The 27,452-nt window shown below is 33.7% G+C and overlaps 1 protein-coding gene across 2 annotated transcripts; it reads right to left on the bottom strand.

Annotated features, from left to right (window-relative positions):
• Window positions 1–1,238: 1,238 nt before the first annotated feature.
• On the bottom strand, window positions 1,239–26,657 carry LOC125058296 (phenoloxidase-activating factor 2-like). Of its 2 annotated transcripts, none has more exons than XM_047662351.1 (11): window positions 26,629–26,657; window positions 16,205–16,425; window positions 14,332–14,446; window positions 13,594–13,856; window positions 12,405–12,534; window positions 9,611–9,725; window positions 7,558–7,663; window positions 5,604–5,782; window positions 3,028–3,195; window positions 1,745–1,911; window positions 1,239–1,268 (listed from the first exon to the last, which is right to left on the bottom strand). In XM_047662351.1, exons 1-10 carry the CDS (start codon window positions 26,643–26,645, stop codon window positions 1,747–1,749), a joined length of 1,479 nt encoding a protein of 492 aa, XP_047518307.1. In that variant the 5' UTR covers window positions 26,646–26,657; the 3' UTR covers window positions 1,239–1,268; window positions 1,745–1,746. The 2 variants fall into 2 exon arrangements, with proteins under 2 accessions (XP_047518307.1, XP_047518306.1); XM_047662350.1 differs by lacking the exon at window positions 26,629–26,657 and adding an exon at window positions 20,311–20,438.
• Between the last annotated feature and the right edge of the window lie 795 nt (window positions 26,658–27,452).

Here is a 27,452-nt window from a genome sequence, read left to right as displayed (position 1 = left end):
TCAAAGCCCGCGATAAAATCTATGCAATAGCTTAAAAAATTATTCTATGACTAATTCAATAGAACAACATAATACTTGCGCATGGTAAAAACCATCCATAGTATGGACATTTGAGTTAATGAATCTCTGCATAGGAAGATTTTATTTCCATGTTTAAGTTATTGTGATCATTTCAACATCGTCTTAGGGTGAGAATCAGAAGCGAGATACCACTTACGACTGTCTTTTGTTAAAATCCTAAACGTTTCAGTTTTAGACTCGAGTTAAGTTCGGCGGCGGTTTTTGTATGGGGATGTTTTAATAAAACTCTGATTGAAGCTGGGTAAAACCTGACTTTAATTGTTTAAAACATATTAAGCTTATAACTAACACAAAATTACGGGTAGAGGGGTTGCGACGCTAACAAAAACAAACTTGTCTTATCTAGGAATTACATTTTCACGATGCGCGCGCACACCGTCACAAAAAACCGACACCCTGAAGTTATAGTCAACATATTAGATTTTTCTATTGTTAGTGTCGTTATTTCTACAAACGCAGAATAAAATTTTTGAAAGGATTTTTATCTTGTTGCACCAAAGAAGTTTAACTTCTAACGCGTGTACATAAGTAACACACACGTTTTTGAGTTTACTCCTTAAGAAACGATTTGAGTTATAAGGCCCGGTACGGAAATTTTATGAGGAGTAAAATCAAGTGTAACACGAAAAGTTGAGGCGTTATGTAGAAAGTTTCGACAGCCACGTCACAACATTGTCAGTGTTAAAGTGTAAAACAGGTGTAAAAAATAAAAGTAGATTGTCTAGCGTGCCATAGAGTTTTGTCAATAGTAATGGTCAGTGAAATTAAAACTAAAAAGATTGTTCATTCTTATTCTTCTCTTACTATAAAGGTAACTTTGGTCACCGAAAGAATATCCTATTTGGGCATAGATGATGTAGGTACGTTTTATTACGACTACAAACATTTATATTATAAAAACATATATTCTTACCACATTACCTAGTATGAAAGTATGGTCGACAGCCACAGATATTATCGACATTTTATCGTTTGCAAGGAGTAAACTCCAATCGTGCGTCGTAGCTGACACACACACACTTTTTTTTTGTAGATTTTGTTCCTAATCTGATTTAGAATAATTAAATTTAATCTAAAAATACATATTAAAAACATCCTCTTGACCCTCCACCCGTACATTTTGATGATCTAACTTGAGGAAGACGAAATGCCAGCCATTAAATGAAAACGAGTCAGACTAATTTATTGAAGTTATACTTCTTTAGGCGCGTTATGAAAATTTGATGAGAGTGAAATTTTACGATTGCGCGCGCACCGTGACACAAAGTTGTCAGTGTGATTATAGCGTGCGCGAGCGAGTTGGGAATAAGACAATCTACAAGTAAAAAGAAATAGAATATGCGTGAAGTTCGAAGATCGCAAACTTTCAATGACCATAATGATTGACATGATGACATTTGTCATTTACCTTTTAAACAAATAAAGGAGTTTTAATTATTTTTTCAAAGAAATTTAGCAATGTTTTTTCACAAAGACCTATTGTTACTTAGTTAAAAGGTTATGAAACATACCAAGTTATTAATATTATTTAATAATTGAATAATATACTAAATATTAAATATTATTAAATTGTTTACGTTAAATATTAATTATTAATTATATTAAAAAAAATGAAGAAAGCCAAAGAAGTATAACTTCTTACGCGCGTACATGCAACCTTTTTTTTTATAAAACAAACTTCTTCTCAACGTGTTCTCGATCGAATTGCTTTGTCACCCAGCTGTACAAGTGTGGGATGTTCACGTAGAGTCCAGGTATACCTATGTGGCCACACCCGAGCCCGTAGGCCACCAGCCCGGTCACCACATATCGTTTTTCAATACCACTGGTCTGTAAAATATTAGAAAATTTATATAAAAATAATTATAACAGATTCCAGATACAAAATTGATACTAGCAGAACGGCCAAGCTTTGCTGTGGCTAAGGTTTTTGTTATATTACATAGTAGCAAACTATTCAAGGGAAACGGTAGGAGAACACCAGCCATGGGGACCACCATGCTTTTTTGGTGGTTATGCCATTAAATTGTAGCTTATGTGAAACGTTGGTACTTTCAACCCAGCGCCATCTGTTAGAATTGTGACTATCAAATAATAAACAAATATTTTGCAAGAAAATAATATTGCGGGTATAAATTGAGATGTAAGCTCCTATCTTTTAAGTTGGATCAAACTACACACGGTGTGCAAATTTGATTGATATCGGTTCGGTAGTTTAGGACATCGCGGACAAACAACGTGACACGTAATTTAAATATATTATTAAGATAACTAACTCCTTTATGCCTAGCCTACCTTTTTAGTACATACCAACTTGGAACATTTTGCTATGCTACCCAAGAGACTGTTCGGTTTTTCCGGAATGAAAACTTTTTAGGCTTTTCTGTGATTTCCTCTATATAAATTCAGAGTTCAAGTTATGAGTTCTTAACTAAGAAATAAAAATAGGTGTTGATCGTAGAGGGTAGATGGAAATTAAGGGTTGTATGTATTTTTGTATGTTGTATCATGAAAAAATAAAAAACAAAAATTTTATCCAAAAAATTAAAATTTAGGGGTTTGAAAGATAGATAGTAGCCGATTCTCAGACTTACTGAACATGCATAAAAAAGGGGTTGATCGTAGAGGGGTGAAAATTAGGGGTTGTATTTATTTTTTAATGCAATTAATAAATAAATAAAAAATATATTTTTATCTAAAATTTAAAAAAAAAAATTAGGGGTGGACTACCCTTAACATTTAGGGGGATGAAAAATAGATATTGTCCGATTCTCAGACATACCCCATATGCACACAAAATTTCATGAGAATCGGTCTAGCCGTTTCGAAGGAGTTTAACCACCAACACCCCGACATGAGAATTTTATATATTAGATATAAGATATAACTAAAATTACCCAAGAGGTTCCTTGCTTTGTATAACCAAAACGGTTAAAATGTACTTACTTTAACAGCACAAACAAGTGGGGAGCCACCGTCGCCTGCGCAGGTGTCAATCATACTTTCACCGCCGGCGCAAGTCAGCGAGTTGTGGAGTTCAAAGTATGGACCTAGACGAGAATTCGTCCGAAGCATATTTTGACATTTTTCTGCGCTTACAAGAGGTAGTGGGACCTGAATATATATTATAAATAAAATATAGTAATGAGTTTTAATAAGTAATTAAAATATATTTTTAATAACTTAAAACAGTTTGGCAAATCAATATTATAAATAACATTTTGATTAATGATATTTTGACATTATAAATACTTATTTGCATGGCTAATTGTAAAATAAAAAAAAACAATCATGTGTCCAATTCACACGTGGTACAAGTGAAACCTTCAAAAACAAAGTTTTTATAATTAAAATATGTAAATTAGACTTTTTCGCTATCTAAATGTAGGATCTTTTCTTTAAAAAAAACATATTTTAATGTTAAATTTTAATTTATAACTTTAATATCAATCTTTATTTGGTAAAAACTAAAATAATAAAAGTTTGAAATAAATTCACACGATCCAACGTGGGAGAAAATGAGATAGGAAGCATTATACAGTGTATAAACTTTAAATTAAGTAAACTTTAAATTAAGAAAATTAAGGTAGTAAGAAGTTTTCACTTCAAAAAGTTTCTATAATTAATCATATTATGTAATAAAATTGATAAATTTCATCTAATTTTATAATTGAACTACTTACTTGACTTACTTATTTAATTTTTTGCACATATGTTTTTTTTTATTTCAGAAAATGATCAAATACACACTAATTTAAAGTTTATACACTGCCTTAATGCCTCCTATCTCACTCTCTCCCACGCCAAATCCTATTAATTTATGTGTCTGTCTCTTTTTACTGTCGCTTTCTCAGTCTCTCCCACGCCAAATCCTATTAATTTATGTGTCTGTCTCTTTTTACTGTCGCTTTTTCCGTTGCATCCGGTTTGAAATCACAACGATTCTAAAGAAGTTTCACTTCAATTATAAATATTTAGTGTTTGTCAAAACTCGAATGAATCGACACAAACTTGGTGTGAAAAGAATTTTCACAATCCTTTAATTAAGGACTGTCGTATTCGTGTACATTCGTTTTAAATAATGCCTAGTACCTCTAGTATGTTCAATGTGTAGTGATCTTTGACGACTCATTGGTCTAGTGGTTAGTACAAACAAGCGAATGCGAATGACTGCGAATCCATGGGTCCCGGGATCGATCCCCGGCTGAGACGAACATCGTGATGAGCATTTGGTGTTGTGCTTAAGTCTTGGGTGTTTAAATATGTATTTATATGTCTATCTAACTATAATATGTATGTATGTCCGTTGCCTAGTACCCATAACACAAGCTTCACCAGCTTAGCATGGGACTAGGTCAATTGGTGTGAATTGTCTTTAAAAAAAAAATCTTGGTAACATTACTAACCTACATAGTAATAGTAATAAAAAAATGATAAATAGAAAAGTAAAACAATTTTAAAAGTTTGTGAGCGAGGAAAGCATCCGCTCTGGAGTCTCCGGTACTCTACCAGGCGCCAACTAAAATCTTTAATTAGCACTTGTAACTCACGGCCCAAGATTCTCTACTCCAAAGAGAATAAAATCGAAGTGGGAGGAAAGACTCATATTTGAGCCTTATTTTCCGTTTGCTCAGCGGTATGCCTTTATTTGTAACTAGTAGACTCGGCCAAGCGTTGCTGTGGCTAAGATTTTTGTTATATTACATAGTAGTAAACTATTCAAGAGAAAAGGTAGAAGAACACCAATCCATAATGCTTTTTTGGTGGTTATGCCATTAAATTGTAGCTTATGTGAAACGTTGGTATTTATTTTGATAAGGATCAATACCTAGGTACGAATAAAGAGCCTTTTCTAGCGGTGGTATTTTAATAAAAAAAATCAATAAAAGGACGCTTATTGTGACGTAATAAAATATAGAGACATGCTGTCGCGACATATTTTATAGATAGTGATGTGAAAAATTGTAATACATCATTTTGTTCTATCATTAATAGTTTTCGCAGCGCACGCGATTGAAAGAAGTTTTTTGTTTATTTTTTTACACCATGGGTTAGATTATTCAAGTTTTGTTAGCATCCCTAATTTTTTTGAATAATGAAACATAGCCTATGTCACTCATGAATAGTGTAGCTTGCCAACGGTGAAATAATTTTAATGATGGAACAAAATGATGTATTACAATTTTTTAGGACCCATCACTATCTATAAAAATTGTCGCGACAGCATGTCTCTATATTTTATTACGTCACAATAAGCGTCCTTTTATTGATTTTTTTTATTAAAATACCACCGCTAGAAAAGGCTCTTTATTCGTACCTAGGTATTGATCCTTATTAAAATAAATACCAACGTTTCACATAAGCTACAATTTAATGGCATAACCAAAAAAGCATGGTGAATTGGTGTTCTCCTGCCTTTTCTCTTGAATAGTTTACTACTATATAATATAACAAAAATCTTAGCCACAGCAACGCTTGGCCGAGTCTACTGGTATTAGTATATTAGTATAGACTTATATTACCTTTTTCAGCAACTCAACGAAATAACCCCGCCGTTCGATCGGCGCCTCTCGGCCCCAACCCATAGAGTAGCAATCCTCTCCTGGGGGAAAGACGGATGCCAGGCAGGCTATACCAATATTTGCAGCTGCTGTGAACTCCGTCTCCAAAAACAATAGAGCAATGTCGTTGTATACAGAAGCTGGAAATAAGAATCAATAATTTAGTACAAAATATATAATAATAATAATATGATTGGACACATCACACCAATTGACCTAGTCCCATGCTAAGCTGGTGAAGCTTGTGTTATGGGTACTAGGCAACGGATATACATACATATTATAGATAGATAGACATATAAATACATATTTAAACACCCAAGACCTAAGTACAACACCAAATGCTCATCACATTAATGTTTGTCTCAGCCGGGGATCGAACCCGGGACCGATGGATTCGCAGTCAGGGGTACTAACCACTAGACCAATGAGCCGTCAATCCAAACCAATGAATATTAAAGTGAAAACAAAATTTAAAGACGTATACTCCACGAAAACTTAAGTGGAGATGGATAGTCATATGATAAGAGAAAAGACGCAAAAAAAGAAGAGTGGTATCCACGAAGTGGGAAACGAACGGGAGATAAGAAGATGGGAGGATTGTATAGAAAAGATAGTGGGCCCAGGAAATAAATAAATATCCGTTATCAATGCCGATAAATAATAGCTATTAAAAAAGTCAAAAATCATTTATTCATGTAGGTATGTAACACAATGTACACTTATGAACGTCAAAAAATAAATTTACAATAATGGTTCTCATTTTACATTGCCAGTTCTCAAATCAAGGGCGTAGACGGTTTTTACTTTTTTTGAACAAGTAATATATTATCTTATGTCAGTCAGTGAAGATGCAGCTTTCTAATGGTGAAAGAATTTTTAAAATCGATATGGTAGGTTTTGTGTGAAAACATTACAAACATACATAAAAAATTAAATTAGTCTAATATATAAAATTCTCGTGTCGCGGTGTTTGTGGTTAAAATCCTCCGAAACGGCTTGACCGATTCTCATGAAATTTTGTGTGCATATTGGGTATGTCTTAGAAACGGACAACATCTATTTTTCATCCCCCTAAATGTTAACCCCTAATTTTTTTTAATTTTTAGATACATTTTTTTTATGATACAGTATTAAAAAATACATACAACCCCTAATTTTCACCCCTCTACGATCAACCCCTATTTTTTTATTATAAATGATATACATGGCAAAACGACGTTTGCCGGATCAGCTAGTATTGATATAAAAAGCACTATACGATTTCGATTTAGTTCTCTTTGGAGTCGGGTGGTAAATGCCCCATATATTGACGTTGGTAATGAATTGTCTCATTGCACAAAATGTATTATTTTTATATTATACTAGCTGGCCTGGCGAACATTGTACCGCCTAACAGTCGATTCTTTATTTTTTTTAAATACTTATTCTGCTATTCGGGACACCGGTCTAGCTAGTAACATAAAAAAAAAGAAAGTTGATAAGACAACAAATACATTATGTCAAAAAATAAAAATTTACCTTCCCGGAACCCCTCCACTAACACTTGAATTTCATGATATGGTATTGAAGTTCAAATTGACTTTTGAGTATTATTACGAATATTTTGTATGGGAATATAGAAAAGTGTTGTTTTTAAACTTTTTCACTCAATTTATTTAATTTTTCTCTCCGTAAGAACCATCCTCGTACTTCAAGGAATATTATAAAAAAAGAATCAGACAAATCGGTCAAGCCGTTTTCATGTTATATCGTGACAACGGAAAATGGGTTTCATTTTTATATATATAATTAATATAATTCGTCCTAGTAAATAAGTTGTAAATGGTTTGAGGCACTGGTGGACAGAAAAACAATATTTATGTTCCCACCTCACCACTATCAACTAAAAAATAAATAACATTTTAATACATACTTCTGTAGTAGTTTTCGTGTATAATAACTTTATTGACATTCCTCTCTTGGTGGGGATATTGCTCTTTCACTGTTTGGACGTCATACTCCCCAGCGCGGCATTTCAACTGAAAATAATAATAATAATCTTTATTAATTTTTCTCACAAAAACTTAGTACAGCTTAGGCCTACAACGCACTAGCGGCTGGCCGCAATGCGGTGTGCCGCTGCGGCGGGCCGCGGTATATACGGTCCGCCGTAGCGGCCTGCCGTATTCCGGCTAACCGTCCCTATTGCGGTCCTATTGCGGTCTGCCGCAATCGTCACTCGTCAGTGCTTCTTGAAATATTACAAATTCAAATTTAATGACGTGGAATAAGTGATACATGTATCTTATGATCCATAATAAACATATTTTATTTTTTTATTTTTTACTCTTTTAAAATAGGTTTACAATATTTTGTTTACATTTGTTAAATAATTATATGTGATGACGTAGGTAGGACGGCTAACCGCGCCGAGTGCGTGGAGGGGACGCGGCGCGCCGCATCATTCAACCGGTGCGGCTCGCCGGAGCTCCAGATCAACCGGAGCGGTTGACGGTTGACCGCAAGTCAGTGCGTTGTTATCGTGCGGTTTCATATAATAATCGATGTGCGGACCGCCGCAGCGGCACACCGCATTGCGGCCAGCCGCTAGTGCGTTGTAGGCATTACAGAACGCGCCGTCGTACCGCCTTTTTACATTCTCTTACAAGGTGCGTTTTCCAATTACAGCACTAGAGCGCATTATGCGGCATAATTTGTGACATTTTAAAACTAAATGAACGAAAATTTAAATGTTTTATTAAAAGTACACTTTGTAAACAAGCATATTACAAATTAGATGATTATATTCAAGATAAGAATGCTTGGAAACATGCTGGTCCTGCTCCATAGGACAATCCTATGATTGGCTCTATAGCCTGGACAAAATCAAATTGGTTGCTGATTTTTTGCTTTAATGCTACAAATGTAATTATTATTATTATTATTTTTTTTTGTATCTCACACACTGTTTTGTTGTGTTTTTTTTTAATATTTTTATTACTCTTTAATGTTAATATTCTACGGTTTCGATATTTGTAAATATGTGAGGAACATGTATACTAACTTTTTTAGTATAGTAGTTTATTCTAAGAGTACATTGTCTTCACATATAATTATTTAACAAATGTAACAAAATATTGTAAACCTATTTTAAAAGAGTAAGTGTGGAGTTTCTTGCCCATTCTTCTCCACACGAAACTACCTTTTGGAAGGGGCAACTAGAATCATCTTTATATATTTTTTTTTTGACGTTCAAAAGTGCCATTTTAGATGGTCTAATTGAAATAAACGATTTGACTTTGACTTTGACTTTATAATGCTCAACGTTGAATGTTCCAACTACAGCAACGCTTCGCACATTGAGCACGTGACAGAAAATTGACCAGTGTTTTTCTTTAAGCTTTCGTTTCGTTCGTTTTTCGTGGATGAAGGTATAAATAGTTACTCTTTTATATTCCACATTTAAAATATGAATACAATTTCGTTTTAAAATTCGGATCTGTAAACAAATTTATTTTACAGGATTATACTTTTGTAAACATTGCAATCGTTTTGAAAAAGTATATAATTTTTTTAGAAATCATGTAAAAAAATTACTCAAAACGTAAATGATGTAAACTTCTTACATGAAACTAAATATTTTACTGTTAATTTAGCTTGTTAAAACCTTATATTCTTTAAAGGTTTTCTCTAATTTCAGTAAAAAAATGTTAATGAAATGATCAAAATCCAAATTAATTAAAATAAACGTAAATAGTTTTCAACCAATTATTATTGTTTACCACAATATTTATACATTAATGAGGTTGCTAACTCTATTCAGAACATTTTTTTTTCAACACTGATTTAGCGCACTCTGCTGATGCATTTGAAAACTAATACAAGTTCCAATTAAGCTTCAGCATAATGCGGCATTGTGCGGCACTGAGTCGCATTATGCTTTGTAATTGGAAAACGCACTTGCTTACTAACTTTAGGAAACTTACCTGATCGGCTTCTAGCTTATCAATACCATGAGCGGTTGTTAAAACGACTCTATGGTGTATTAAAGCGCCGCCGCCGATGTAATATTTTGACGACCAAACGTCACTATCGCCTCTCCTGTAAATAAGGTCAATTTATATTGATTGAAACAATAAATAGGAAATTAATTAAAAAAATTCCTAGCAATATATCCATACCTCCCACGTAAGTTGTTGTATGCCACAAAAATGCTATTTTGCTTTTGACGTGATAACGTCTTTAAAATCGTTTTAGTCGGGTGACATGTTCAGAAACTTGTGTCACACCAAAACCTCACGAGCGCGATCGCAGGTATAACGAGAGAGAGACGGACCGATCTCCCGTCTCATCTCGAGCGCTGCCAGTCATTCCGTGAATGTATGAAGAAAAATGTATATCATAGTCGAATAAGTAAACTTGTCATTTTACACCCGAAATTTATCATCAAAAGTGTGAATAAAACGATAGATGTAATTTAAAATTTGTAAAAATTGTTATCTTCATTAATTCCTTACTTCCCAAAAACTTATATCACCAATAAGACGTTATCACGTAAACATCTCGATCGTAAACCTACTTTACAAACAACCAATATTTTTTTTTGCTGATTATTTTTCCGACCCAAATATCGGCCAATAGAATTGCACCATTCGACGTCACGTGGTACAACCTACATGGTATTATACTGAAAATTTTTTGTGAAAATTTTCTCTGGTCGTTGCTTCAAGAAAAGTATTAAGTAGTTGTTTTATTCATTATGAAATTCTTATTTGTTAACTGTACATTTCGTCTCATGGTGCAATTCTATTGGCCGACATTTGGGTCGGAAAAATAATCCCCCGAATACCACTCGAGCTTCAAAATTATCTGGTATTTCCCTCAAGGTTCCCTGCAAACAAATATAGTCGTCATGACAACTATATTAATTGTTTGCAACGAACCTATCAGGAAATACCCGATAATTTTGAAGCTCTTGTGGTATTACATATGACAATACTTGGCGATTAAAAAGAGTGGCGGAAAGTTTCTTGTCAGTTCTTCTTACCCATTCTACGCCCTTGACTTGCGAACTGGTAGTAAATGTAAATTTACAATTAATTTAACTTGACAATTCAAAAGTGTACTTGGTTACCCACTTGAATAAAGATATTTTGAATTTGAGTTTGAAACGCTCTACTGTAAATTTGCAGTTTTGGATATGCAACAACTCACGTGGGAGGTATCGAGATGTGTGTTACCTAAAGAAATAAATGATTTTCATTTGATTTGATTTTTAAAAAGATTCGTGTGAGTACAATTTGCCATCTACTTCCGGTTGCTAAGTAGTATTTATTTATTATTAAATGTTTACACTTCGTTGCAGCAATACAGAAATACAGTGCAATTAAAATAATTGAAAGAAATAGAACAAAAGAAGGGAAACTGGCGGACTTATCGCATTCAAGTCATCTCTTCCAGGTAACCACTGTAAAAAAGATTAAATAGGGTGAGTGCAAGAAGTGCATAACTAGATACATAAGATGAACAATTACTGAGGCGGAAAGAATGGATCAAACCAAAGCAATTCAAACGTATGTAGACAGTGAAAGGGTCTGTTCTGACAACTGACTCTAAGGGGCTTTCTTAGTTTTATAAGCGTGGCCTTTTTTGGAGTTTACTTCTTAAGAAACGATTTGAGTTATAAGGCCCGGTACGGAAATTTTATGAGGAGTAAAATCAAGTGTAACACGAAAAGTTGAGGCGTTATGTAGAAAGAGACAAACATATAGAGTTTACTCCTTAAGAAACGATTTGAGTTATAAGGCCCGGTACGGAAATTTTATGAGGAGTAAAATCAAGTGTAACACGAAAAGTTGAGGCGTTATGTGTAACACGAAAAGTTGAGGCGTTATGTAGAAAGAGACAAACATATATATCTGTAGGATTGAACGTGTAAAAGAATGAGATGGAATACATTACACAGACTTTTCTATTTTGAATTCACGTTTTGACAGCCACGTTACAACATTGTCAGTGTTGACAGGTGTAAAAAATAAAAGTAGATTGTCTAGCGTTCCATAGAGTTTTGTCAATAGTAATGGTCAGTGAAATTAAAACTAAAAAGATTGTTCATTCTTATTCTTCTCTTACTATCAAGGTAACTTTGGTCACAGAAAGAAAATCCTATTTGGGCATAGATGATGTAGGTACGTTTTATTACTACTACAAACATTTATATTATAAAAACATATATTCTTACCACCTTTAGTATTAAAATATGGTCGACAGCCATAAAACATTATTGCCATCTTTGTTTATTATTTTTAATTAATTGATTAAATATATTTTATATTTATATAATATTTTATAATTATTATTATTACGATCCATTTCTATTTTTTTCTATTCGAAATATATCATAATTATCGTTCGTAGGGAGTAAACTCCAATCGTGCGTCTTAGCTGATACACACACACTTGTTCTAAATCGTCGATGTTACACCTCGAGAGTATAGCCAGAAGTAGGCTCTCTCTTCATCTGTTACATTACATACATTCATTTCATAGCAATTAACATTTCATTAGTACGCTTATTTCCTATTGTTATACGCGAGTGGTTAATACAGAGTAAAACTAAAATCCTCTTTTATTTAAAGCACACGGATGACCCACAAACCGTACATTTTGGTCCTTCGAGCCGGATTATTTTATTAGACAAAAAAATACATGAAAAGATAATACGAAAGTCAAAGTCAAAGTCAAAAACTCTCCGCAGTGACTTTAAATAATAATACTTACAACATAACAGCGACCACGAATGGATATTCGCCATAAAATGCACTGGTAATGTTGGTGGGTCGAAAAGCGATATTGTTCGGTTTGTATGGGCTTTTTTCTATATAGCTCCAGCCACATTCAGATCTTGATACTGTGTGAAAACAAACTTTTTTACTTTAAAAAAAAAATCAGATTTAGCTGATTGCCAATAAATATAAAATATATTAGATATAATAGAACTAGATAGATGCAGATATTTATCCAAACTCTCTTCTGCACACTCTCGGTAGAAGATGCAGAGAGACCCCACATCTCTACGCAACACCATTGTATACGTGGTAGGAGCTGGTAGTGGGGAGCTAAGCCCCAGAGGTGAGAACAGTCTACCTTGCTGAATGTGTTATTAATCTGTTGTCTTCAAAATATACACTATAACATTATAACCATTAAAATTGTACGAAAAACGTCAGAAACTAATTGAAACATTGACGGTCCACAGATAGCAAGAAACCTGCCTTGCGATTCTGTAACTCAAAACAATAAACTACTAGCTCCCTCCTTATCAGAATGCCAAATCGTAAAATTACTGCTTTACGACTGATTTGAGCGCGACCGCCGCTGTGAAAACCGCTGTGAGAGTTCGAAAAGTGAGTTACAGAATCGCAAGGCTGTTCTTGACGAGAATTCTCATTCGAATACAGGATGTATTCCTATATTCGAATAAGAATTAAATGAAGATGATTATAATTGTTTGATTTATGTAATATTTTTTTAATTTTAATTTAATATTGTTTCTTGTAATATTAGTAAGAAGTGCAGCTTAGTAGTGCGTTTATTAAATTTGGAATAAGATAGTCTAATATTTTTTCCCATATTAGAAATTCGTTTTTTAAATTACTACGTGTTGAATAGTTATGGGGAGTTTTAAGAGTTAAAAGGTAATTTTCGAGGGGCCTCATAGCCTAGCGGTCTTTAAGTGGCAGGTAGGTGAGGGGTACCGGGTTCGATTCCCGGTTCGAGGGCAAGTTTTAATTTAACTTAAATTTGTTTTCGGCCTTTGGGAGGGTTGTGCGGTACCGGGCGAGTGCTTAAACCGTACATGGAGGACACGGTCGAATTTCTAAAGACAAGCACGAATTATAAAAAATCCTATACTTGACGCTGGCTAATGCACAACTCGAACCAGAGCCATAAAAAAATATGTACTTACTTTTACTCTCATTTGCATCAGGACTGGATAAGATGGATGGTTTAGCTAAAGGATTGGTGGGCATTGCTAAGGGACGTTGGGAAATTGGGCGGTTTAACTGTGGAGTTTGTATGTTTGGAGTCCCTGGGTTTGGTATCATAGGAGCATTTTCGAAAGTATCTTCGTCAGAAATCTCTAAGGAGCCTGTGTTCTCGCCACTGTCTTGTATATTACTGAGTTCACAGCAAACTTCTAAATATTGACTGCAGCTTCTACTGCCGTCTCTGGAAATCAAATTAAAAATATTTTTATATGGTATTTTTATATATTTTTTACACATATTACCTACACATTGTCTATGCTTGAAAACGAAATGTATTTTCGAGGATTCCTACAAAAATTCAAACTTTTATATGAGTACTATTATTTGAGATCAGTCGAGGAACAGCCTTGCGATTCTGTAACTTACTTTTCGAACTCGCACAGCGGCGGTCGCGCTCAAATCAGTCGTGAAGCAGTCACAAGCTACCTCCTTATCAGAATTCCAAATCGTAAAATAACTGCTGCACGACTGATTTGAGCGCGACCGCCGCTGTGAAAACCGCTGTGTGAGTTCGAAAAGTGAGTTACAGAATCGCAAGGCTTAGCTTAGGTACGTTTGCTGATACGACGTAATGCTAGAACGGCCCCTTTTTGTGTATATAATATAATAGTGATTCAAAAATTGGATTATTTAGCACGCTCGCAAAATTGACTCACCTCAAATCAAGAAGATCAGCTCCATCGTCTACTATAATGCTGTTTTCATCACACAGATAATACGACACACATTCTCCATTGGCATTGTTTTTAGTCACACAAGTTCTGCCCACTTCTGAAAGAATACGATTTATGGCTCAGAGAGCATGAGAATATACTGCTTTGCGATTCTGTAACTCACTTTTCGAGCTTTTTCTTTCTCTCTTTTAATGTTTATCAGAATGCCAAATCGTAAAATGGCTTTACGACTGATTTGAGCGCGACCGCCGCTGTGAAAACCGCTGTCTGAGTTTTAAAAGTATGTTACAGAATCGCAAGGCAGCTAAGGTAGTAAGGTTCCTAGGTAACTGGAAGCGTTTGAGATCTGGGTTTATCGACTGCTTAAAGACTGCTTATCTTGGATAGACCGCATACGAAATACAACCGTGCTGGACAGAATGCAGAAGAACAAAGAAGTGCTTATGTTAAGAAAAGGAAACTTGAGTATTTCGGACACGTTTTACGTAACTCCAAAAAATATGAGCTCCTTCAACTAATCATACAAGGCAAAGTGGCAGCTAGAAGGAGACCTGCCGGATGCTTATTTAATGAAACGTATTTTATATTTAATTTAATATGTCAATAAATATAATCCATATGGGTTGCCTAGCAAATTTCAGTCCAGAGTATGTTTAATTAATATTAAAAAAAAAATTTTTTTTTATAATTTGCATGTAGTAAATTTTTTTCAATCAATATTTTTAATCAGGGTAGTATTATATATGTATCACTATAACTTTCTTTTTTACTAAAGATATATATATATACTTTAGTGTCACATAAAAAATATACATATAAATAATTAATTGATTAAAAACAACCTAACGTTTGCATATTCTATGGGCTATACTTTCGATTGGTAAAGAATTTATCTAATAATCATACCGGTGAAATGTTTAAAATTTTTTTTTTTTGTCTTGTATTTGGTAAATGCGAGCACATCACAATTATTTTTTTACGGACATAAACGCGAATTTATTATTAATTTGGTTTTCAAATAAACTTATTTTTTTATTTTTTTTTATTAAATGTTTTCCAGATAAATCCCCTCCTAGTCGTCGTCGGAGGTGTTAAAAAGCTTACATAAATGGTATTGGTAGCCCGAATGTTTACTTTCTATTACTATTTCTACTACTACCTATTTCTTTTGACAACTTTTTGCATGACCCTTATAGCAAATCCCAAAAAGATGCCCCTTAACCTAACATTGAGCATTATTCCCTTCAAACTCGTTAAATAAATAAAATAAATTAGTGTTGCTGCCTTTTAGGTCTGGGCCTCAGATTTCTTTATGTATTTCAAATCATTTGTCAAACTAATAGTCAAGTAACCTCCTGTGCCTGACACACCAAGTCGTTTTTTTGGCACTAAGTAAAGGTATTCTCACGATGTTTTCCTTCACTGTTCGTGCGAATATTAAATGTGCACATAGTCCTTTGGTGCACAGGGATCGAACCTGCAATCTCAGGGATGAGAGTCGCTTTTAGAACAACACTGTTCATTAGTTTTTGTATTGTCAAAAATAAATATAAACTAAACAAATACGGCTTACCGATTTTTGAAGTTATACTTCTTTAGGCGCGTTATGAAAAATTGATGAGAGTGAAATTTTGACACAAAATTAACAGAATGAAAGAGAATAATAATAAATATTTATTTATTTAATTTTTCAAATATAAACTTTAGTGACTATAATGACTCCTTTTCCAGTCTTTGATTATTTAATTGTAATTAATTATTTGCATGCAATCAAAAACTATTTTTAATAATGCCAAAGAAGTATAACTTCTTACGCGCGTACATAAGTACATGCACCCATTTTTTTATTACTTACTCTCACTCGGTTGAAGGTTGGGTGGCTTTCGAACTAACGGCTTCGATTCCCGCTTAGGTGACAAATCAAGTCTCCTACTTGGTGTCAAGTCAGGTCCGCTACGCCTATTTTTATTTGTTTTCGCGCTATTCATATGATATTCTGTTAACCATTTATTTGTCGAATCATCGTCTATTGAATTGCAGTAAATCAGGGGAAAGAGGAAAATAAACAGTATGTACCTGAAAAGAAAAGAACATGGGCTCTATAAATCTTTGTTTTTTTATTGAAGTGAAACTTCTTTATCGGGGTTGGAAAAAAATTTAGTGTAACATTTTTTCGTTACGCGTCACGTTTTTCGGTTACGCGCCATGTTCCTTTTTGAAGTCAAACTTCTTTATCGGCGTTGGAAAAAAATTTACCGTCACATTATTTATTATTTATTATTTGTTGTTTGTTATTTATTATTTATTATTCGACACTTAATATTTTAATGACAATTAAATTCATTAAATTCCTAACATATCTTCCTTTTTCCGTCCCTCTAAGTATCGGAAATCTAAACTTTTAGATTTGTATAAATATGAACAACACTTCAAGATTAGTTTGCCACTGAAGTTTCACTTCTGACATGTGTACTTTGTACACACACACTTTTTTTTATTATTATTTATTACTTAAGATGTCATGTGGAACACGGTGTAATGGTTGCAGCTCCTTACAAACATTGTATAATAAAAAACTTGGCGACTAACGCCCGAACCCAATAAACAATAGACAATCTCAGATTAAAAACAATCTGACGTTCGCTCAAAGCTCGCGATAAAATCTATACAATAGCTTAAAAAAGTTTCTTTATCAAAATTACTATTCTTTCAGTCAGATGATAAAAATATTCGGAATGCAATTATTTGTTCATAACTTTCGAATATAACATCGATATTGAAAGTTTAAAGTCGTTTTTATAATATCTATAATCCCAAACTCGCGGTGCGAGACTGTAACATAGCGATAAAATAATCCGCAATCGTCACCTACCGAACGCTACCTCTCCCCTCCCCTAACCCCGCGGGTTACCGAGAAATTTGTGTTTAAAGTTAAACTTAAACAGGCTACATAGCCATGAATGCTGAAGCAATCCAACTTCTTGACACAACAGGAATAAGACGCCTAAAGAGAACTGAACCTTTTGAGTTAATAAACCTAGTGTAGTGAATATAAGTGCAAGTGCGGTATCTCGGACACATGAACATAGTGTCAAAATGTTATAGAACACTAACGCCCAAACCCAATAATCAGACCGTGACAGTCGATCGATCTCCTATCTGCATCCCAATAACCAAGCCCTACAAAGACAATCTATTTTTGGAGACGGATAAAATGCTTTTTGTCGTTCCATTTTACCGAGTTTTCACTAATATTTGATAATCAATGTAAACCAAATAAAGTAAATAAAACCATACAAATAACATTAAAATATACATGTGTACGTTTAAAACATCACAAACAGTTTTTTTTGATTATTTAAAAAACTGGTGTAAGTTAAAATTTGTTACAATAATTAACTGTTGAAATCGAGCTTTCGTCAACTGTCATTTTCATACAAAGGTCTATTCACAGACACTGATAGGACCTCCCATGGATAGCTTGTATCAACAGATGGCTATTACAATCCGTCGATTGGTTATTGGCACACTTTTTACTACATTTGGATTAAGATTACTATCACAGTGGATTATGGATTGAGATAGGCTATTAAACGACTATTTTGACGTGCATAAGTGTACATTATGAACGTCAAAATAGTCATCCATATATACAGGGTGGCCAAAAAGTCGTGGATCAAACGCAAATAGGGGATAGATAAGGTCATCAGCGGCAAAATATTGTTCTACGGGAGGTCTCTAAGGTCAACCCCTGCAGAGTTATGATTTATTTTGGTTTTTATGTGAAAATTGACTTTTTTTTACTAATTCTTGTTAAAATTCGAAAATATCTACATCCTGTATCTTTTTCATAATATCCACTAGATTGGTACTGATGAGTTCTTGCGTTAGACATACTATTTATAGTTGTTTATTGAGTGTATTCAAGATAATATTAAGTGATACGATATAAAAAATTTTCAAATCATAAATTTTTCTTTACTTTGGACCCCACTGTGAAAAAAAATTACTCCACCGAAAAGTGTCCCTGTACTACAAGTTTTGGCGCATTTAATAGGGATTCTGAAAAGGTATTACACGTGGCCATGATTCACTCTAATATCTTTCTAGGAAGAATTACAAACAACGATTGTGAAATAATAATTGTATTAAAACAATTATTTCTCAATGGTTATTTGTAGGAAACAAAATATTTTACAATAAAATATGCTCAAAATTCCTGACTCTGACCATAATACTTAATCTGCTCCGTCTAATCAAATTCCTACGTAAACCTCCAGCCATCTGTCCAATTTTTTGAATCTAGTCCGATTCACACAGTACTGGTCACAGGTAGGTAAATAATCTATCATAAGTCCGAATCGTTGTTGTTTTTTCGTCCTAGAAAGATATTAGAGCAACTCATGGCCATGTGTAATACCTTTTCAGAATCCATATTAAATGCGCCAAAACTTGTAATACAGGGTCACTTTTCGGTAGAGTAGGTTTTTTTCACAGTGGGGTCCGAAATAAACAAAAAGTTTTGATTTGAATAATTTTTTTATCGTATAACTTAATATTATCTTCAATTCACGCAATAAACAACTATAAATAGTATGTCTAACGCAGGAACTCATCAGTACCAATCTAGTGGATATTATGAAAAAGATACAGGATGTAGATATTTTCGAATTTTAAGAAGAATTAGTAAAAAAAAGTCAATTTTCACATAAAAACCAAAATAAATCATAATTCTGCGTGGGTTGACCTTAGAGACCTCCCGTAGAACAATTTTTTGCCGCTGATGAACTCATCAATCCCCTATTTGCGTTTGATCCACGACTTTTTGGCCACCCTGTATAGTTACCTATATGAATAAATGATTTTGACTTTTGACGTTTTTTTACTTTTGTTCTGCAGTTTTAAGAGTGATTTATCTTAAAGTATTTTCAAAAGTCAATGTTTCCTCACATTACAAATTAGCGTCTATGTAACTTTAAACAAACTATGTTTTGACGAGAACCACGGAGATTCTAAATTTATTTTTCTCTTTTTGCGTCTGAGGAGCACGTCTGCTACATAGCATAATGCTGAGCCAGGGCCTGTTACAACCACAAAACAGACATTACACACTTAAAATGCACCATATTCTTTAATAATTTTTTGTACAAAAACTTCTGAAACTTCTTTATCGGGGTTGGAAAAAAAATTAGTGTAACATTTTTTCGTTACGCGTCACATTTTTCCATTTTTCTTTATCGACGTATGGGAGAAATTTTGTAGCAGGTTACGCGCCATCTTTTTCTTGTCCCTACCACGGTTGATCCGAAGAGATTCGAAGCCATTAGTAACAAAAATATATAATAACGATAACAATGATAGTAATACTAATAATTCTATTACAATTAATGAAATTCTGTAATAATCTTAGTACTACATAGTAGTACAGTAATAAGTTAAAATGAAATAATTGTATTTGTATTCATGTCTATGATAATAAAAGCCTTTTGTTAAACTTTATCTAATTTATTTAACCAATTTCTGTAAAGTTGCATACAGTAGATCATTTTTCGAAAAATAAGGTCATAAAGAAGTTTCACTTCTTACGTGTGTACACCTAGTACACGCTTACATTTTTTTATTTTGTGTTTCTGTGGGTGTGTTTGAAACGTTAAAAAGCATGTGGTGTCAATAGTTTTATATGTATATTCGTTTATTTATTAACAAAATTGGTATTACTCAGATCAAAGCTATGCACAGTAATTATTTACTTTATCATTAATAAATTAATTTTGATTTGCGTGCTTTGCAAGACAAGAACACAACAAGAAGTTAACTCAAATCTGATTCCGGTTTTTATCTGGCAGTTAAATAGTTAATATTTTAATACAATTTAAATGTTAAGGATATATTTACAAACTATTGCGGTATAACGGGTTTTTCTACAAGGAAAAATGTGACCGTAAATTGATAAACACTGACCTCATAGCTTGATTGACCGCTGCACTGTGTGAAGTCAAACTGTATACTGAGTAAAACATGTTCAAACTAAAGTCAAGGTCAACAAATAATCTAATAAGGAATTTCCAACCCTGACATTTTGCGATCCAAACACAACTTTAAATCAGTGGAGTATTCTATGTATATTTTCCTATCTTAATTTGTTAAGTTTTTTGTCCGCGATGAACTTCTAAACTACTTAACCGATGTTAATCAAATTAGCACACCGTGTGCAGTTTGATCTAACTAAAAAGACAGGAAAGCTTACATTATATATATATATATAACTCCTCTTCAACGGCTGGACGGATTTGAATGTTTTTTTTGTATGCGTTTGGGTGGAGCCCTGGATGGTTTTGATTCACAAGTTAACGTAACTTAAACGTAACTATTAACAAAATTGTCTACGTGTACTAGTGTACACACGTAAGTGAAACTTTTTTATGACCTTATTTTTCGAAAAATTATCTACTACTAGCAGACCGGCCAAGCGTTGCTGTGGCTAAGGTTTTTATAATACATAGTAGCAAACTGTTCAAGGGATACGGTAGGAGAACACCAGTCATGGGGACCACCATGCTTTTTTGGTGGTTATGCCATTAAATTGTATCGATCAGGCAATTTGTACTTGGTATTAAATAATTTTAGTTCATACTGTACAGCACAGTTTGACAACTTGATTCTGCGTCCTGCGATTTCGGATCAAGTTTATTGATTAGTTGTAAGATTAGTTGTTTGTGAAGTTTGACGCGTAACCGAAAAATATGTCGGTATTTTTTTGAAGTTATATTTCTTAAAGGCCGATTTACATTATCTTAGTGTTTAGCAGAGTGCTTTAGGATAGTACTTTAGTTGAAACATGTAAACGCTACTTGCTTTAGGTTACGGTTCTACTTGACTTTCAAGTTGAATCAAAATAGAATCGCTTTTTATTTTTGTTTCAAGTGATACCCCTCCCGCGCCCGCGCACCCCCCGAGATCTTCCCTCGTTGTGTGTAAACACGTAATTTAGTAAAATCTTTAGGAGAGTGCATAAGTGCCGTGAAACACGTGCGTGTTTTTTGATTTTTAAAGATGGCTAAATGGTTGGAAGACACAACTGTCAGATTTGTGTCAGAATATGTTGTTCACGAATGTTTGTGGAACGTTAAAAACATTAATTTATACAAAAACAAACAGGCTAGGCATTAGGCATACACTGCCCTAAAAGAAGCTATTTTATTTATTATTTATATTTAGTTTATTTATTTCGAATAAAATCTCGTCTTCTATTTGTTCCATAACTACAGTTAGTATTTTGCGTAGAATAGAGCGTATTTGCCGACGTCGTTGCGCGTTCATTGTGGCGCACCGCGCAGTAATGATACTCTACTGGAAGAAATGTAAACGTTCACTCGCAACGCACTAAAGCACTAAAGAACTTGCCTTAAAGTTGTACTAAAATACTCTCCAAAACACTAAGATAATGTAAATCGGCCCTTAGGCGCGTTATGAAAAATTGATGAGAGTGAAATTTTACGACGCGCGCACACCGTGACACAAAATTAACAGAATGAAAGTTGCCCACGGAAGATGCTACGGCATTGTTCATTTCATACCACAGAACATTATGTATCCCGTTCACTCTTAATACACTATATATCGCTGTCTCATCATAATTATTATAAACTTATGCGCATCTTGTATACCAAAGTGGCGCTTTAAAGAGGGGGAAGTTGATTGCCAGTTCTTTTCGTTCGTTCTCGGCGTTAAGAACTGGCTGTAAATCTAATATATAAAATTCTCGTGTCACAATGTTCGTTCCCATACTCCCCCGAAACTGCTCGACCGATTCTTATGAAACTTTTTATGCATATTCAGTAAGTCTGAGAATCGGACAACATCTATTCATGCCCCTAAATGTTAAGGGTGGTCCCACCCCTAAATTTTGATTTAGACAAAACTATTTGTTTTCATTTTTTATGATACAGTATTCAAAAAAAACATACGACCCTAAATTGTCACCCCTCTACCATCATCCCCAATTTTACTATAGTAGATAGTTTAGTTATTGAACTAAAAAAAGGTGTCCTAGAAATAATATACATGGCAAAACGACGGTTGCCGGGTCAGCTAGTGTAATTATAGAATTAATTAACTATTGTTGAGAGATCTAAAATATTTTATTTAAATAGCGTAAGTCTTAAATGTCTAAATCGTCTTCACCAGTTGGCGCGTTTACACAGCAGACATCAAGATAGTGCGAACATCCGAGTGTGCTTCTGGAAATAAAAATATCGTATGTAATACATATACATTATACACTATCCCTTCCCATCTACATGGAACCAAATACAGAGCTGGTGCGGCTTGTGAAGCGGCTGAAAAAACTGAAGAATGCAAATACAGGGGTCTAGGCTCAGAATATGATTTTGTCCCATTCGGTGTGGAGACCCTTGGCCCGTGGGGTCCTAGCGCTTTAAGGCTTTTTAAAGAAATTTCAAAAAGGTTAGTCGACATCACAGGAGACCGAAGATCTGGCAGCTACCTCGGACAAAGAATTAGTCTAGCTATTCAAAGGGGGAACGCTGCTAGTATCTTCGGAACCTTGCCTAAAGGGACTCCTTTTAATAATATATTTTAGTTTATGTAAAGGTTAGTTATTTATTTCATTGTATATTATTATATTTACTTATATTAAATGTTAAGTAAGAAACTACATTAGTACCCTTTGTCATATATATTCTGGGGCGCATCATAACAGCTGTAATATGATACGCATTCACCAACTTCGCCCATGGGCGTCAAACATGAACGGCTGCGAACTGAAAATGTAACCGTGAATTATAATCTACTAGGCTATCTCATGCTTCCTATCTCATTTTCTCCCACGTTAAATCTTATGAATTTATGCTTCTATCGCTTTTTATACGCTTTATATTAGCTTCACCTGTATGTATATATGTATGTACATGTATGTAACCGACTCCTTCGGACTCGATTTTGACCCACTTTTAACGGACAGATTTAATTCAAACTTTGCGCACCTGTCAAAGATCGATGACTATGCAATAATCCGAAAAAAAATGAAAAAAAAACAAAATTTGCTAAAGAAATAAAAAACAAATAATAGTTTAAAAAAACTAGAACACACGCTTTATATAGAAAACTAAACTAAAAAACGGAAAATAAATTTTAATAAATATTAATTAAGAATAATGTAAATAATTCCTAATTTAGGCTGAAAATGGTAATGAACAAAAAATACTGGTATTATTGTGAAAAAGCGTGGGGCGCTCTGTGCCATATTTATCGTCTATCGAGCAACCCATGTTATCGAATTTCAAACCTTCATTATTATTAGTTTTTACCAAATTAAAGAAAAGTATATAATTCTACATTCTTTTAACGGATTTGAAGTTATGTTTTATTATAAATTTACAGCTATTTTACGTAATTTTAAATTTAACCGACGTTTCGCGAGCTTTACAGCGTGGTGACTGAAGACAAAAGTTGTTGAATGTCAAAAAGTATCACAGCTGTAGAAAAAGTTGTGTTATCTGTATTTATTTCCCCGGAGTTGGTATCGACTAAAAGATGGAGGGTTTTGGCAGAAATGGCTCACGGTGTCCTCTAAAAAAGTGTTTTTCTATGTCTAAAAGTTATGTCAATAAAAGACAATACTAATCCTACATTAGATAGTGAAAAAAGTCTTATTTACATATTATTAATTATATGGGGAGAAATTGGCTGTACCAAAAATCAATCGGGAACTGTTTAGGAAAAACACCTTTTGTATAGCAATTAAGGTTTACAATAAATTACCAAAATAATTAAAAGATCTTCCGACTAGAGTCTTTAAAAAGCGACTTGGTGTTTTACTTTTGGAAAAAAATTACTATTCAATAAATGATTATTTGCGTGAGACACTGTAGTTGACATAAATATAATAAAGTATGATACGTACGATACAAATAATATAAGAATTGACTTTGACTAATAATGTAAAATGTTAAATTCCTCTAAAGACAAATTTGCGCGCCATTGTGTGTTAGAATATGCCAACTTACGGTTGTACCACCTTACACATTTTTGTACCATATTCTTGCAATTAATTAATTATTATTATGTATAAGAACTTTGTTTTTGAAGGTTTCACAGACTTGCGCCGGTTTCAGTGAACATTGATCATTTTATACCAACCAATCCGGAATCAGTATCAAACCCATCCTTATGTGTATTACTATTAACTAGTAGACTCGGCCAAGCGTTGCTGTGGCTAAGATTTTTTGTTATATTACATAGTAGTAAACTATTAAAGAGAAACGGCAGGAGAACACCAATCCACCATGCATTTTTGGTGGTTATGCCATTAAATTGTAGCTTATGTGAAACGTTGGTATTTATTTTGATAAGGATCAATACCTAGGTACGAATAAAGAGCCATTTCTAGCGGTGGTATTTTAATTTAAAAAAATCAATAAAAGGACGCTTATTGTGACGTAACTATAAAAGATAGAGACATGCTGTTGTGACATTTTTTATAGATAGTGATGTGTCCTGAAATATTGTAACACATCATTTTGTTCTATCATTAATAGTTTTCGCAGCGCACACGATTGAAGGAAGTTTTTTGTTTATTTTTTTACACCTTGGGTTAGATTATTCAAGTTTTAGTAAGCATCCCTAATATTTTTGAAAATGAAACATAGCCTATGTCACTCGGAAATAGTCAAGGGAATAGATATCGGAATCGATACCAATAGGAAATCGGTCAAGTAGTTTCGGAGCCTATTCATTTCAAACAAACAAAAAATCAAATCTTTCCTCTTTATAATATTAGTATAGATAAGATGAAAAATACCTTCTGTAGGACTCAAATCAGGCTTGTTCACTGCTTCGGAGCCAGGACCCATGTTAGAAAAACTATTCAGCCAACCGCCAGAGCTGTCCAGACCATTAACAGAAGTGTAGAGCAATATGCCGAGTAATAACCTAAAAAATCTATGTTTTAGAATTTGGACAAAAGCAACTGTACTGTACCTGGTACTGTGTTAAATGTTACAATAAAATACCTTGTGTCGTAATAAAACTAAATGAACGAAAATTTATTTTTGAAGTGAAACTTCTTCTTTTTCTTTCTTCTTTTTCTTCTTTTTTAACTTCTTCTACTTTCTTCTTTTTTTCCTTCTTTTTTCGCATGAGGGTTAAATTTTTACGGAACGTCACGAAGATGTGCAGCGTTTTTGTCGAAGAAACACCGACGGTGTTTTAATACATATCAATATCATTATTATTTTTTTAAGTAACTAAATAACCATTTTTTTGTTGGTTTTGTATTTTTATAAGGGCACAGAACCAAGACCTTTTTTGTATATTCTAGGTTTTATAAAGTAAAATAATATAATGAAAAAAATTAAAATATCTTACATATTATATGTCAAGTGACATAAATTAAACATCGTCGATCAGACGGCAAAGACAACATTACAAAAGAGTTTATATAAAATACAATATAGACAAGAGTTTGTATAGGAAAATATATTATGTTTTCCTTACATACATAACAACAACTAATTTTAGTTCTGATTTTTAATTAGCCTTAGTATCATTACGTTATAAGGAAATACTGGCAAAATTAAATTATGTGATTTGGATAGCTTAATTAATCAATAATTAATTTACAAGTTTCACTACTGACGAGTATTTTGTATGCACACACTTTTAATTTTTATTAAAAGTACACTTTGTAAACAAGCATATTACAAATTAGAGATTCTAGGTGAGAATGCTTGGAAACATGCTGGTACTGCTCCATAGGACAATCATAGAGTCTTGACAAAATAAAATTGGTTGCTGATCTAATTTTACATATATTTTTTTATTATTTTATAGTACTACAAACTGTAATAATTTTATTTTTACCTTACACACTGTTTTATTGTTTTTTAAGCTATTGCATAGATTTTATCGCTGGCTTTGAGCGCGGCGACCGAATCAAGAAATTCCGAAACGAAATAAACCTAACACACGATGACGTATGACGAAGACGCCAATACGCGTTAGAGCGGGACAGAACGCATACTGCGTCTCACATTGGTATAGCGTGATCGGATAGGCGTGTTAGTCTGAGTCTGTATCCATAAAATATGTCAAACTTTTAGGGATACCATACTAAATTTTTTTGAATTTGCCGCGCTTTTTCGTTATCTTCTTTCATTAGCTAGACTCTAATGCTAAGCCATTTGCATAAAGATTAGACGAAATTTAAAATAATTTAGTTTCTAAGAAATTATATAAAATATAATAAAGTTAACTCACGTAATTGTGTTCATCATTATTTTGATCCAGGATATCTGGAAAAAGAGATTTCAAATAATATTTTAACTGCTACTACTACAGAGTATTTTCCCTATTAAGAGTAATAGTGCAACGAAAAGCACCATTAGTCGGCTTTCTCGCTCTACTCCGTGAATAAAGATAAAAAATGGCTTTTATTTGGGTACTATAATTTGAGTGACATTATGTTATTATTTTATTTAACTACACGACCTATATTAGGTCTGGGCCTCAGATTTCTGAATCTGTTTCGTGATCATTTTTCAATATAATACGCAAGTAGGTGATTAGCCTCCTGTGCCTGACACACGCTGTATACTTTTTTGGGTCTAAAGCAAACCGATTTCCTCACGACGTTTTCCTTCATACGAGCGATTGTTAAATGCGCACATAGAAAGAAAGTCCATTGTTGCACAGCTGGGGATCGAACTTGCGACCTCAGGGAAGAGAGAGGCACGCTGAAGCCACTAAGCCAACACAGCTCGCAGTAAAGCAAAGACAAGCAAATTAAAATTAAGTAAAATATTACCTTTAAGTCAGTATAACTTGAGGTCCGAATTGATACTAACAAGACGGGATAAATTTATATTAATAATTAATTAGCGTAATCTAAACTAAAGTTATAACACGTGACTATTGAGTGCGGATAATGTAAATAATATTTATCTCGCATCCCGCCTAAGGCGATTGTTGGTGGCGCCTTGGGGTTTTAGTGGGTATGCACATTCGCGAGACCCACATAACCCTCCCGCACTAAGCAGTCGCACCGCGGTGGGGTATGCGCAATGCATTTCCCCAAATAAAAA

The sequence above is a fragment of the Pieris napi genome, chromosome 18 (assembly GCF_905475465.1).
Source record: "Pieris napi chromosome 18, ilPieNapi1.2, whole genome shotgun sequence".
NCBI lineage: Eukaryota > Metazoa > Arthropoda > Insecta > Lepidoptera > Pieridae > Pieris > Pieris napi.
Note: the sequence above shows the minus strand (reverse complement) of the source record. Positions and strands in the feature narration are given on the sequence as shown.